Source organism: Lynx canadensis, chromosome A2 (genome assembly GCF_007474595.2).
Source record: "Lynx canadensis isolate LIC74 chromosome A2, mLynCan4.pri.v2, whole genome shotgun sequence".
Taxonomy (NCBI): Eukaryota; Metazoa; Chordata; class Mammalia; order Carnivora; family Felidae; genus Lynx; species Lynx canadensis.
The window spans coordinates 64,323,814-64,337,895 of record NC_044304.2 but is presented as its reverse complement, the minus strand read 5'-3'; the positions used below and the strand labels follow the sequence as shown (position 1 = coordinate 64,337,895).

The following is a 14,082-nucleotide window of genomic DNA, read 5'->3' as shown; positions in this document are numbered from 1 at the left end:
GAGCCTCCAGTGAGAAATGTGTCACACGCAGCACCCCAACTTTCCTGGTTGTGGACCTCCAGCACTTTCTCACCAAAGATGCTAACCCCAGGCTCTGTCTCCCAGTTCTTATCACGGGCTCACGCACAGGATGGGGATACAGAACAAAACCTTCGGGAGAGTCCCGCGATCCCACAGCACGTGTACATTTAATACTTGGATTAACCAGACCCATGGACTGAGACTCCACGTCTGGGCTGGAGAGCTCGGGCTTGTCTTTGATTTGCTTCCACTGAGCCGTGCTTGGTCCTGACCCATCACAGATGCGGAAGAAGGCGGTAAACAGATTCTTGAACTTTGTGCTTGCCTTTTCCATAAGGATGCTTTTCATTATGTTCTACCATAAAGACCAACAGGAAACTTTCTCCGAGGTCTCAAAAAAATGAAGACATAGGATCCTCCTAAGCAATACATTTGGTCTTACGAGCACCACGCATCACGTAATGGACTAGATCTCTCCCCCTTGGGTACTAGAAAATGCAAAACAAAATGTGTATCTCGTGTCTAATAAGTGTGTGTGACCTCTGGAAAGCATTCAGGGTCACAGCCTTGCTATTAGATTTATCTATTTTTCTCCTTTCTCCCAGATCACATCATTTCTTACATTTTAAATCTTTCCCACTTTGCATCTTGGGTGCATGTTGTCAGGTCTTCTAGTTTTTCTCGGTTTTATTGAGATACAATTGCAAGTCTTTTCTGAGGTGAGGTGGGGTGCAGAAAACAAAGCTCCTTTTTCAATGTACCTTTCCCAACTTGAGTTTCCATGCATTCCCCACGATGCCAGTGATTGCCCTGAGTTTGGATGTCTGGCGAGGTTCCTGTTCTGAGCAGGTGGGCTGGAGACACGTTCAGGACTTTTCCACGCCCCCACCCAGCCTTCGGGACCCCCAAGGCAATGCTTTGAGAGAAGGATCTTCATTTTTAACCAAGAAGAGGGGACCCAAAAGTCCTTCACAGGTGCTCTCGCCTCACACAGTAAAGCACATGATCCGGTCACTTGTTATTGATTTCCCCACGTTGAATACCAGTTTTTTGCAAAAGACAGACACAATTTTCAGCCATTATTCGAAAAAATGTCTGAATTTAATTAAGTGTGATTACACAAGGCGGTGTGAAAAACGTTTGCATGGTTCATTGAGTTTCTCAGAGCGCCGGTTATTTAAATATTCTCTCACTGAATATCACAGTTGCAATTCTTAATTTAAAATCTTCACATCTCTATGGAATATGTTTAATAAAAATGTTTGAAAAGAACTGGGTCGTTTTCGTTACGTTTCCCAACTCACTTCAATGGTTGCCACATAATATCATCTCGAAAGCCAATTTTTCATGTCACACAAACCAAATAACTTAGACTTCAAAGACTCAAACTTCAAGTAATTACTGACTATATTCTTTAGCAATTAGTTGTGCGCACATTCGCATGTCCTTTGAATTTTGTTCAAGGGCAGGGACAAATGTAGTGTGAACCCCTGACCTGACTTCTCCCTGAGCAGAATGTATGATATAGATGTACCCACAACTAAATAGGCATTTTAGGGGCGTCTGGGTGGTTCAGTTAGGCGTCCGACTTTGGCTCAGGTAACGATCTCATGGCTTGTGAGTTCGAGCCGCGCGTTGGGCTCTGGGCTGACAGCTCAGAGGCTGGAGCCTGTTTCGGATTCTGTGTCTCCCTCTCTCTGTCCCTCCCTCCCCTGCTCACACTCTGTCTCTGTCTCTCTCAAAAATAAATAAACATTAAAAAAAACTTTTAAAAATAAACATTTGACTTCTCTTTGAAAGAACAGATACCCTTTTGCATATCAAAATTCTGAAATATTTTGCCAGACCCCAAGAAAGATATTTATAAGTTTTGTGCACGCTGAAGTGTAGGTTTTGGAGGTTGGAATAGAGCCATAGGCAAAAACATTACGTGTAAAAATATTAATGAAAGCCATCAAACCTATTCATTTATCTCTTCATTTTACTTCAAAAAGTTTTGCTGGTATGTTTCATATCAGTACACCTCTTGGGTGATCTGGCTAAAACAATGTGTCCAAATTAAAGTGATGGCTTGATGCCTGTATTAGATTAATCTGGAAATAGCATCACAGGCTTTTGTTAAACCCTGAATGAAAACAAGCCACTTAACGAAGCCTCCTCCTGCAGTTTCTATTCATTATTATCTATAAATTATCACATAATGTCCAGGAATGGAAAGCCAAGGAAAATGTATTTTCGTCTAAAGCAACTTAATTCATCTTCAACTGTTTTGTATAAGGAACTTGCTCATAAAATGGTAAAGGCTTCAGCGTCTTCTTTCTTCTGACTTAAAAAATTATGGTCATTATAACAAATAGGAAAAAAATTGTAAAGAAGGAAACAAAAAGTTATTAATAATTGTCTAAGCCAGATAGCCAATGACAATAGTTTGTGTATGTCCTTCCAGGGACAATAAATCCATAACCCAATTATTTCACTTTCAATCAGTTGTTTTTTTTTGGTGCATAGGAAAACCACTGATTTTTTTTTTTTTTTTGTACTGACAATTTAGTGAACCCTCTTACTAGTTCTGATGGTTTATCTCTAGAATCTTTGGATTTTCTACATTCTGTCTTCTGCGAATAGAACTGAAACCATGCCCCATAGGCTGAACGAGTTTAAATTAACAGAAAATTGACAGTTTGTTTTTTTAGAGAATTGTTTCTCCCTATTGGTTCTTTCCAGACCCCACTAACAAACTCACTAGGCTGTCTCTGGAGAAGCCTGGACTCAAGGTCAACTGATATGGTTCCAGCTCATGCACAAGCAAAGCCCTGCATCCCTAACCCAAATGGCCTCAGACCCCAGAAGATCCCCACAGTATCTATGGGCAAACCAAGAACTAGCCAGCCGAAGGCAGCCTAAACCAGCTTGAGCTCAGCCACCGAGTCAACATCAGCACAAACGAGCCAAGAAGTATCAACAGTTGCCTTGGCTTCCTTATAAAGTCTACCTTAGGAGAAGCACAAGTTTCATTAAACATACGATGCAGGGGCTCCTGGGTGGTTCGGTTGGTTAAGCGACCCACTCTTGATTTCAGCTCAGGTCATGATCTCATGGTTCGGGGGATTGAGTCCCGTATCGGGCTCTACGCTGAAAGCACAGAGCCTGTTTGGGATTCTCTCTCTTCCTGTCTCTCTCTCTGTCCCTCCCCCACATGCACTCTCTCTCTCTCTCTCTCTCTCTCTCTCTCTCTCTCTCTCTCAAAATAAATAAATAAACTTAAAAAAAAAAAAACCAACATACGATGCGTGTACAGGCATGTTTTCCAAGTAAGCCCGTGCAACCTTACGCCCTGCTTCACATATGACAAAACTCTGCTTTCTGAGTATGCATTCATCTGAACCCTCTAAATAGAAGGAACCCACTCACTCCCACTCACGGAGACACAGCTTTGGAAGTTACTCCCTGTGATCTCTGCATTTGCCGCAAATAAAGTTTCCTTTGTGTGAGACTCCCCCTGGTGTGGTCACGAGCTGCAACTCACCACAGAACGGACTCACTCTGGTCCAGTTCCAACACCTTCCTCCCTTCCTATTACAATTCTTGTCCCCTCATGTCTACCTGTCTCATTGTATTTGTCAGGATTTCCACTAAAACTCTGAATGAAAAAATGAAGATGATGGGAATTCCTTTCTTTTCCCTGAAGAGGAGTCTTAACATCTTTCACCTTTAAGCATATTTGCTTTAGGTTTCTATTTTGTCTTTATAATGTATCAGATTTTAAACTTTGTTTTTATTCCTTATTTAAGATGGATTTTTATTTTTATTTATTTGAGGGAAAGAGAGAGAGCGTACATGCCTGAGCAGGGGAGAGGAACAGAGGGAGAGACAGAGAATTCTAAGCAGGCTCCAGCTCAGTGAGAAGCCCTAGGGAGGACTCGATCCCACGACCCTGGGATCATGACCTGAGTGGAAGACAAGAGTCTGACGCTCAACCGACTGAGCCACCCAGGTGCCTCTGGATTTTATTTTTTAGTCATTAATATGAACTGTTTTGTCAGAAACTTCTTTTAAGCATGCTGAAGCAACCCCACATTCCCTCATTTTAATCCCTTAATGTGACTGATTATCTCAACGAATTTTCTTATCCTGGCCAATCTCTGAATTCATGAGGAAATGGTACCTGATCACCAAGGGGTTTTTGTTTCATTTTGATGGATTTGGTTTGATGATATTTTCTGTAACAATTGTTTTTGTCTGTGTTCGTGGGACTGAGTTTCAGACACTACTTTTTTCAAGGATTTTTTGCCTCATGAAGAGCTGAGTCACTTTCGTATCCTTTATTCAACCACGCACTTTATAGGAGCACAATAGATACCTGCTTCTTGAGAGTCTGTAAAACAACCTGGACCTATTATTTGTGAGCCAACTTTTAAAAACAAAATCACAGATTCCATTTTCTTTAATGTCTACATGGCTGTTTAGATTTTTATTCTTTTCTTGGATCAATTTTAGAAATTTATCTTTCTCAAAAAATGTTGATTTTGGGTGCCTAGGGGGCTCAGTGGGTTAAGCGTCCGACTTTGGCTCACATCACGATCTCACGGTTCGTGAGTTTGAGCCCCGCGTCGGGCTCTGTGCTGATGGCTTGGAGCCTGGAACCTGCTTCGGATTTGTCTCACTCTCTCTGCTCCTCTCCTGCCTGTCTGCGCACACTCTCTCTGTCTCTCAAAAATAAACTTAAAAACAATCTTTAAAAAAATGTTGACTTCACTTACTTTTTCAGTATTTTTGCCTACAATTATTCACCGTGTTCACAACCTCGATTATAGTTGGTGCTAGGTCTCCTGTCTTTTGTCCATTTTAGGCTCCATCTTGTGAGTTCATTACCACTTTTCATTGTGATCTTATTTTCAGTTCAGTCTTACATTTTCAGGGGTTCCTTTGTTCCTGACTTGGGACAAAGTCCCTGGAGCGGTGTGAGCTTCCTTCCACCAGGGTTCCATGTGTCTAAACGTTAATTTGTGAGTCTTGAACTCCCAAGTGGGACAGGACCTCTGAGACTGTGCAGAGACCCACCTGTCTGTGGCCGGCTTCCACCTGTGCGGCCTACTGAGGCCACCCCAGCTCCCCCAGTCTTTGTGGAGTCTCTGCTCAAGGAAACTCGAAACTGCTCAACGCTACGCCATCCAACCCACAGCCAAGCCACGCTGGCCAACTCTCTACCACCCTTCTGTCACTTCCCATTTCCCCCAGGCCCCCTGACCTCCTCTTTGCTCCTCCTTTTTCACCTCCCTACAGCCCCTTTTGTTCCTTCTGTTCTCCGCTAGAAACCCTCTTACCTGTCTTGGCCTGGAGTTGAGTTCAGTCTACACTGGTCTCTCTCCCTGAGATGCACAGGGCCGAAGACAGTCGGTCTTGCCCCTTTCACAGGTGCCCACTGCTGCTGCCCCTGACAATTCTAACCCGGTTTCTTCCTGTCCCCACCACATACACAGAAAGATCTATACCCCAAGCCCATGTGTGTGAAGGGGAGCAGAATACGCCACCCCCAAAATAATGCCTTTTTGGCTCAAGGATTATTTGGAGCTGATCATTTTTGAAAGGATAGAGGCACAAGAGAGTCTCTGCAAGCAGAAGGTGCCCTTTCAAGAGGAAAATTTATATTTATAAACCACCATTTGCATCTACAAGAGATGGAAGGCTAAATCACAAGAAACTCTTTATCATTGGGGAAGGCAGTGCCTTAAATCTCAGATCAACCTTATGCTTGTTTACTGGGTTTTCCTAGTCACCTCCCATAACTGGGTCCCCTGCACCAGCATCTCTGTCTGTAGCTGAGGATGCTATTTAAGGTGGTGGCTTGGGCCATCCTGGGGAGTTACTCAGTTTTTCTGGGTCTCTCCAGGTAGATAGGAGATGTATAGTCTTCTCTCCTTTTCAATCTTTTGTTGTTACAGGGGCCTTGGGCAAGAACTCATAAAATTAGAGGGAGAATGATGTTTTCTCCCCTACAGGTGTCACCTATAGCCAAGTGCCCTGTCCCAAGGAGGTCAATTGTTGGGGCCTCTAGACAGTCCCAAACTGCCAGGTCACTGTGGTACTGACTATCTGATATTAATCTGGGGATGTTACTTACCTTTTCTCTTTCACCTAAGCTACGTATTTTAAAAACAAAAAACACATATTTACCCAGCATTTTTTAAATGTTTATTTTTGAGACAGAGAGATGGAGAGATGGAGCACGAGCAGGGGAGGGGGAGAGAGAGAGGGAGACACAGGATCCGAAGCAGGCTCCAGGCTCTGAACTGTCAGTACAGAGCCCGACGCGAGGCTTGAACTCACAAATTGCAAGATCACGACCTGAGCCAAAGCTAGCACGTAACCGAGCCACCCGGCCACCTCTATCCAGCATTTCTTATGTGCAATTGTGGGGGTTTCATGAGCCTCAGCTCTGTCTGCCATGTTGCCAGAAACCCTTGTATTTTCTACTAATACTTCACATACATTGACATTTAGTAGGACTAATGAATCTGCTGAATAACCAACTTGCTCGTTAACTTGTTGCATGAATATCCATTTTCTAACTGGAATCCTACTCTTAAAGCTTTGTATGAGCTTCCAGCATGAGCTTCCTAATGTGTGATGAAAGTTCTCTGCTTAGCTTCAGTCTCCATATAATTGAACTCTTTGATTCCCATGGAGTCCCTCCTGGAAATGAATTAGCCACTGGGGATGAGGAACGGAGGACAGAGCAACATACAAATGAACTGCATCAAGTCAACCTTGAAGTTTGCCCCAAGGCCCACATAACCCAAAAAATGTCATTCAGCTAATCACAACAGCCCTGCTCAAGGATCAGAGGGGATTGTCTGGCAAAATAGGAACCCTACCTCACCCCCAAATCCAGGACTCCTGAGGACCTCTGCTAGTCTTGCCCAATCAATATACTGTCCCCAAGGTGCAAGGCCAACTTTCCAGCCCCTGTATATGATCATGCAAAGGCCACTTCCACATCCTCCTCTCTGGCCTGGATGCCTCCTGTGGGTTCCAGACTCCCCATTCCCTACGGGACAAAACCACTTGGATCTCTAACTGGCTTGCCAAGCTTAACTCATCTACAACTGGACTCCTAACCCATCCCCGACCATCTTGATGCATCCACATTATTCTCAGCATCAACAAATATCAATCCCATTCTTCCAGCTGCTCAGGCTGAACTTGTTGCAGTTCGCCTGGACGCCTTTCTTTCATGCCCCAATCCAATCCATCAGCAAATCGTGCTGGCCCCACCTTCCTGGCATGCTTTTAGTCCTGGCTCTGCTCATCCTGATTTCCTGGATTTTGTGTATTTCCAACTTAAGACATACATAGTCTATAGGTGCAATTCTGGAAATGGCTTTTTCCCTGGAGCACTTTTAGCGTGATCTCCTTGGGGCAGGGTCAATTTATGAGCCACACCTTTAACCCCAGGGCTAATGGAACACCTGATGGGCATTTGGTAAATGGCTTAGGAAAGGAAAATGACTCCTGGGCACAGCTCATTGCCAAGAAGCTAAGAACACTTGAGAAATCTTGACAACGTTCAATTTTATCTGAAGATCAAGGAATCCCCACACCCTTCTGCGTTCTGGAAAATGGCTGACAGCAAAGGATTACCTCTCCCCCACATGACTTCAGTGAATTTCACAGATACTCCTGGTTTACCCATGATGAAACCAGACACAGAGCCTCCAAATCCGCATTCTTGCCTCATGAAGAATTAGCCGAACTGCTTCATCCCCAGTGACCAATCAGAAGGAAATGCATATCAACCTCTCTCCAGGGTCCTGAATTTGGGGCCAGAGTCAGCCCGAGCAGCAGCAGACAGCAATGCCTCCACCCACACCACGCTGGCCATGTTCTTGGATGGACTATCCAATCATTCCTCCCCTTCATCCCATGGTCCCACACCCAGTTCTCTCTGCCTTGCTTCCTCTCCACCATCAAACAAAACCTATGTGGCCTAACTGGGGACATGTGCCACTCTTATGGCCACAGCATTTTGGCCTATTGCAATGGTCCCGCCCCCCACCTGGCAGTAATCCTTTCGAATGAAAGTCTATTCTTCCTAAGTTGGAATTTTTAAATTTTTTTATTTTAATTCCATTACAGTTATCGTAGCGTTGTATTAGTTTCAGGTGTACAATATAATGATTCAACAATTCTGCACTCAGTGCCCATCATGACAAGTGCACTCTTAGTCGCCTTAGTCGCCTTCACCTGTTTAACCCATGCCCCCTCCCCCCCCACCGAACAGGTTGTTGCTGTAGTCAGAATTTCTTCTCAGTGTCAGAAAGACACAGGCACCCAGTCTTTGACCACCTACTTCCAACAGTTGGAGATCACCGCCCCCTCAGTGTCCATTTCAATGGTGAGCAGCTCTCATTATGACAAGTCTCACTTTACACTGAGCCCAAATCTGTCATCTGTGCATTCATTCTACCCACAAGGATCCTCTAAGCTACACGGAACAAAACCAGTTCCTTCCCCAGGAGTACTTGGTTATTACATTTCTTCCTCAAAACCTCAAAACCTTCTCCTCTCCAGATTAAATAATTACATTAAAGGAATACAACACTCATCCTCTCGTCCCTGAGTCCTGGTGTCCACACAGTAGCAAATGGTCCTTTCTATGACTGTGGGTGACAAAATTTCAAACGTTAAAGCATCAACAATCAAAAGCACAGAGTAATATTTCACAACAGAGAATAATATTTCACTCAGAATTAATTAGAACAACTCCAAAGAACCACTACGATGAACAAGTTTGTTAAGAATAACAGGAGAAGGGGCATCTGGGTGGCTTGGTCGGTTAAGTGTCTAACTTCAGCTCAGGCCATGACCTCACGGTTCATGGGTTCAAGTCCTGTGTCCGGCTCTGTGTTGACAGCTCAGAGCCTGGAGCCCCTTTTGGATTCTGTGTCTCCCTCTCTCTCTGCTCCTCCCCACTTGTACTCTGTCTCTTTCTATCTTTCAAAAATGAATAAATATTACAAAAAATTTTTAAAAAGTAACAGAAGAGTGGGTGGCTGGGGACAGGTATCCTCCACTTGGGACCCATGGGCAGACTCCCGACACAAAAGAAGAGTCACTCCCTACAGGAGGTGACAACACATGTTATTGCATCACTCATGTTAATACATGAATTCTGGGGCACCTGGGGGTGGCTCAGTCAGTTGAGGGTCTGACTTTGGCTCAGGTCATAATCTCACAGTTGGTGAGTTTGAGCCCCAGGTTGGGCTCACTGCTATCAGCACAGAGCCCACTTCAGATCCTCTGTCTCCCTCTTTCTCTGCCCCTCCCCAGCCCGCTCTAAAAAATAAATAAATATTAAAAAAAAAACATGGATTCAGGAGACATGGAGATTAATGAACTTTCCAGGTTAAAACCACCGACTAGAGAGGAACCATGAAAAATTAATGTTAGATATACGCCAGTCCAGGAAAACTATCACCAGGCGAATGGGCAGGAAGGCAAGAGTAACACAAAGCGAATTCACAAATTCTGCAATCGCATCCAGTGAACTCCACCTATGATGAAATCATGATGTCAGAGGTCAGAGAACTCTAACCACACGGGGCACCTAGCACCCCATGGGGGAAGCGGTTCTGATGGAAATGGCTTCACTTCTACTCTGGGACTTCTACTAGCTAAAGACATTTTCTTACACTTTAAAGAAAAAAAAAAAAAAAACCACGAAGATCTACAACTTGCAAGAACAGAGAGGAAGAGAATACCTCCGATTCACTCCCAGGGACTTTGAAGAAGGGGGGCCCTGCAGGGAAGAGCTGAACACAGTCACGAGACGGAAGAGTCCCCACTGCAAACCCCACACCCCGTTGTGTTGACTGCTCTTTCGAAGGCGGAAGAAAAACATCTCGGTAGCTGGAGGACAATCTGTAAAACACACCCCCCTGGCTGTAAAAATCATCACAAGCAGCAACAGAGATCTGAGAGCAGATTAACCGGAGGGAATAACAATAATGAAAAAGATAGCTGCCGATCTGCAAATGAGCCGCTAGAAAGCTCGGCTTCCAGTTAGCACACAAAATCTCAGGACACCACCCTTCCCACCAAAATAAGGAGCTGGATCCGCTATATAACCATAGGGGGTTTCTTGTTGTTGTTTAATGTGTTACTCATTTCAGAGGCAAGGGCCCCAGGTGACGAAAGACATGAGCCTCGATGGGAGAAAAGATGTCTTCGTGGCGGCAGAGTGACTGGTCAGGAGGGGGTGGCTTATGCGGTCACCAACTTTAATGGCCGCCAGGGACGGCCTGATTCTTTACAACAGCTCGGAAGCAGGTCTGCACCCAACACCTGCCCCTTTCCACAGGTTCGTCAGTGGCACAGGGGAAGTTTGGGGCAGGGCTGCAGAGCTAAGAGACCCTATGAGGCTGCCTGGGCCCTAACCGGGTGCTGTGTATGTCCTCTTGGGCACAGAGCAGACAGGAACCGCCAAAGCCAAGGAAGCCAGGAGCAAAGCTGCAGGGGGAGGGGAGCCCCTCAGGGACCAAAAAGCCAGCAGCCAGGTTGTAAATGGAAAGAGACCCTGATGGTTCAGAAAGCTGGCCACGGGAATATAACACTTTAAAAAAAAAAAAATCTCATGTCAAACTGGGCTAAAAGGATCACCGTGGCCAAGCCCTGAGGACGTGATGCTGGTGGGGAATTGACTCCACCGAGGAGGCACCATGGTGCAGACATCAGGGAGATACCACCGCACAGACACCAAGGAGGCTGAAGGTTCTAAGTGACAACACCAAGCCCTGGTGAAGAAGTTTAGCAACGAGGAGTCTCATACGTTGTTGGCAGGAGTGTGAAGGGGTATGAAATGCTTGAAAACCGCCCATTTCTTGTGACTTTAAAATTCTTTTTAATGTTTATTTTTGAGAGAGAGAGAGACAGACAGACAGACAGAGGCAGAGTGTGAGCCGGGGAGAGGGGCAGAGAGAGAGGGAGACAGAATCGAAGCAGGCTCCAGGCTCTGAGTTGTCAGCACAGAGCCCGACACGGGGCTCCTCGAACTGTGAGATCATGACCTGAGCTGAACTCAGATGCTTCACCAACTGAGCCACCCAGGTGCCCCAATTTCTTGTGACCTTGAACACAGACCTAATGCGTGGCCCACTCCTCACTGCTCACCTAATAGCCACAGAAGTTGAATGTCCGTGCAAAGACTGGTACAAAACCGTTCATGGGACTGAATTCATTACAGCTGGAACTGGAAGAGACCCGCATGTACGTCAGCAAAGAAATGCATCTACAGACTATAGTATACCTGTACAACAGAGCACTACTTAGCAAGAAAAAGGAGCTGATATACAAATAAGCACGGAACCATGGAAGAACGTCAGAAATACTGGTTGAGTGAAAGAAGCCAGACACAAAACATCTCACGTCTGACTCCCCTTATACGGAGTCTATAAACAGGCAAAAATTACCTACAAAGATAGACACGAGAAAGTAGGTTCCTCTGTGAATGGAGTGGGAGTTCAATGGCATGTACACGAAGGGATTTTCCGGGGTGATGGGTAGGTGGATGCCTAGGGCTCTGATTTTTGAAACTATCACTCAGAAGATACCTCCAGATCACCTAGGCGAGAGGCCAGCGGGCATTACGATTGTGGTCTCATAGGATTGAGTATGTTCGCCTACTTTATAATCTGCTGCCTGTTGGTCCTCTTACTTCCAGCCAGCCTGAAAGGGGGTGCCGAGATCCTTCCTTGTGAAACATGGACACCCTCAACACCTTGGAACTATCAAGAATCAATCAGGTCCCTTCAAAAATCACCAAGGTTAGAAAGACAACCAAGCGCTAGGGGAAGGTGGAATGATAAGATTCATCTTCTCCCCAAGGCCAATCCTTCAAGACTGGCAGCCGTTGAGTACATACCTCCCAATAATTACTTTACATTTAAATGGACTAAGTTCTTCAATCAAAAGACATAGGGTGGCTGAACAGATTTCTAAAACACAAGATCCGTCTATAAGTTTCCTACAAGAGACTCACTTCAGATGCGAGGACATACACAGACTGTCAAGTAAAGGAATAAAAAAAGAATGCTTCATGCAAATGGAAGTGAAAGAAAGCTTGGGTAGCTATACTCGTATGAGACAAAACAGACTTTATTTTATTTTATTTTGTCAGGTTTTTTTTTTTTTAATTTTTTTTCAATGTTTTTTATTTATTTTTGGGACAGATAGAGACAGAGCATGAACGGGGGAGGGGCAGAAAGAGAGGGAGACACAGAATTGGAAACAGGCTCCAGGCTCTGAGCCATCAGCCCAGAGCCCGATGCGGGGCTCGAACTCACGGACCGCGAGATTGTGACCTGGCTGAAGTCGGACGCTTAACCAACTGCGCCACCCAGGTGCCCCAAGTTTTTAAGTTTATTTATTTTGAGAGGCAGGGACAGTGCGAGTGGGGGAGGGGTAGTGAGACAGGGAGACAGAGAATCCCAAGCAGGCTCCACGCTGCCAGTGCAGAGCCCGATGTGGGGCTTGAACCCACAAAACTATGAGACTGTGACCTGAGCTGAAACTAAGAGTCAGATGCTTAACCAACTGAGCCACCCAGGTGCCTTTGGATAAAACAGACTTCAAAACAAAGATCGTAATAAGAAACAAAGAAGGACTTTACAGAATGATAAAGTGGTCGATCCAACAAGGGGATATAATATTTGTAAATATTTATGGACCCTACATAGGTGCAGCTAAATATTTAAAGCAAATATTAACAGACCTAAAGAGAGAGGTTGACAGCAATACAGTAATATTGAGTTTTTAACACCTCACTTACATCAGTGGATAGATCATTCAGACAGAAAAATCAATAAGGAAACAGTGTGTCCTTGAACAACACGTTAGACCAGAGGGACTTAATAGATATATACAGAACATACCTTCTTCTCTAGGGCACAGGGATCAATCTCCAGGATAGGTCATATGTTAGGCCACAAAACAAGTCTCAATAAATTTCAGATTAAAAGCACACTGAACATCTTTTCCAACTACCATGAAAGTAGAAATCAATCAGAAGAAAAAAACTGGAAAAGTCACAAATACGTGGAGATTAAACGACATGCTAATGAACTTCTATAGGTCAACAGAGAAGTCAAAGGAGAAATCAAAAAATACACCAAGGCAAACGAAAAAGGAAATGCAACATATCAAAATCTATGGGGTGCAGCAAAAGCAGTGCTATGGGAAAAGTTCACAGTGATACAAACCTACTTCAAGAAACGTGAAAAACCGAGGGGTGCCTGGGTGGCTCAATTAGTTGAGTGTCCAACTCTTGATGTCAGCTCAGGTCCTGATCCCAAGCTCATGGGATCAGGCCCCACGTGGAGCTCTGTACTGTGCATGGAGCCTGCCCAAGATTCTCTCTCTCTCCCTCTGGTTCTTCTCCCATGCTTATTCTCCTGCCCCCCTCTCTCTGTCAAGCAAATTCCAATGGTATTTTTCACAGAAATAGAAAAAACAATCCTAAAATGTGTATGGAACCACAAAAGACCCAAAAGAGCTAAAGCAATCTTGAGAAAAAGGAACAAAGGTGGAGGTATCCTGCTCACTTATTTCCAATTATACCACAAAGCTACAGTAATCAAAACAATATGGTATTGACATAAAAATAGCCTCACAGATCAATGGAACAGAATAGAAAGCCCAGAAATGAATTCATAGACATATGGTCAATTAACTTATGAAAAAAGAATGAAGAATTCAAAATGGCAAAAGGAGAGTCTCTTCAATAAATGGTGTTGGAAAACTGGATGGCAACATACAAAAACACGAAACTAGATTACTATCTTATGCCGTTCACAAAAAGCAACTCAAAATGGATTAAAGGCTTGAATGTAAGACCTGAGACCACAGAACTTGTAGATGAAAACACAGGCAGCAAGTTCCTTGACATTGGTCTTGGTGATGATTTTTTGGACTGGAGTCCAAAAGTAAAGGCAGCAAAAGCAAAAATAAGCAAGTGGGACGACATCAAACTAAAAAGTGTCTGCACTGCAAAGGAAACCATCAACA

At 44.5% G+C, this 14,082-nt stretch overlaps 1 protein-coding gene across 1 annotated transcript in view; it reads right to left on the bottom strand.

Moving 5' to 3' along the window:
• VWC2 (von Willebrand factor C domain containing 2) overlaps positions 1 to 14,082 on the bottom strand; it is a 79,461-nt gene that overhangs the window by 60,790 nt on the left and 4,589 nt on the right. The window contains exons 2-3 of the mRNA XM_030294551.1: positions 12,968 to 12,977; positions 3,722 to 3,730 (exon numbers count right to left, since the gene is read on the bottom strand). Of these exons, the coding sequence (XP_030150411.1) occupies positions 3,722 to 3,730; positions 12,968 to 12,977 (19 nt within the window). The remainder of the gene's footprint in view (positions 1 to 3,721; positions 3,731 to 12,967; positions 12,978 to 14,082) is intronic.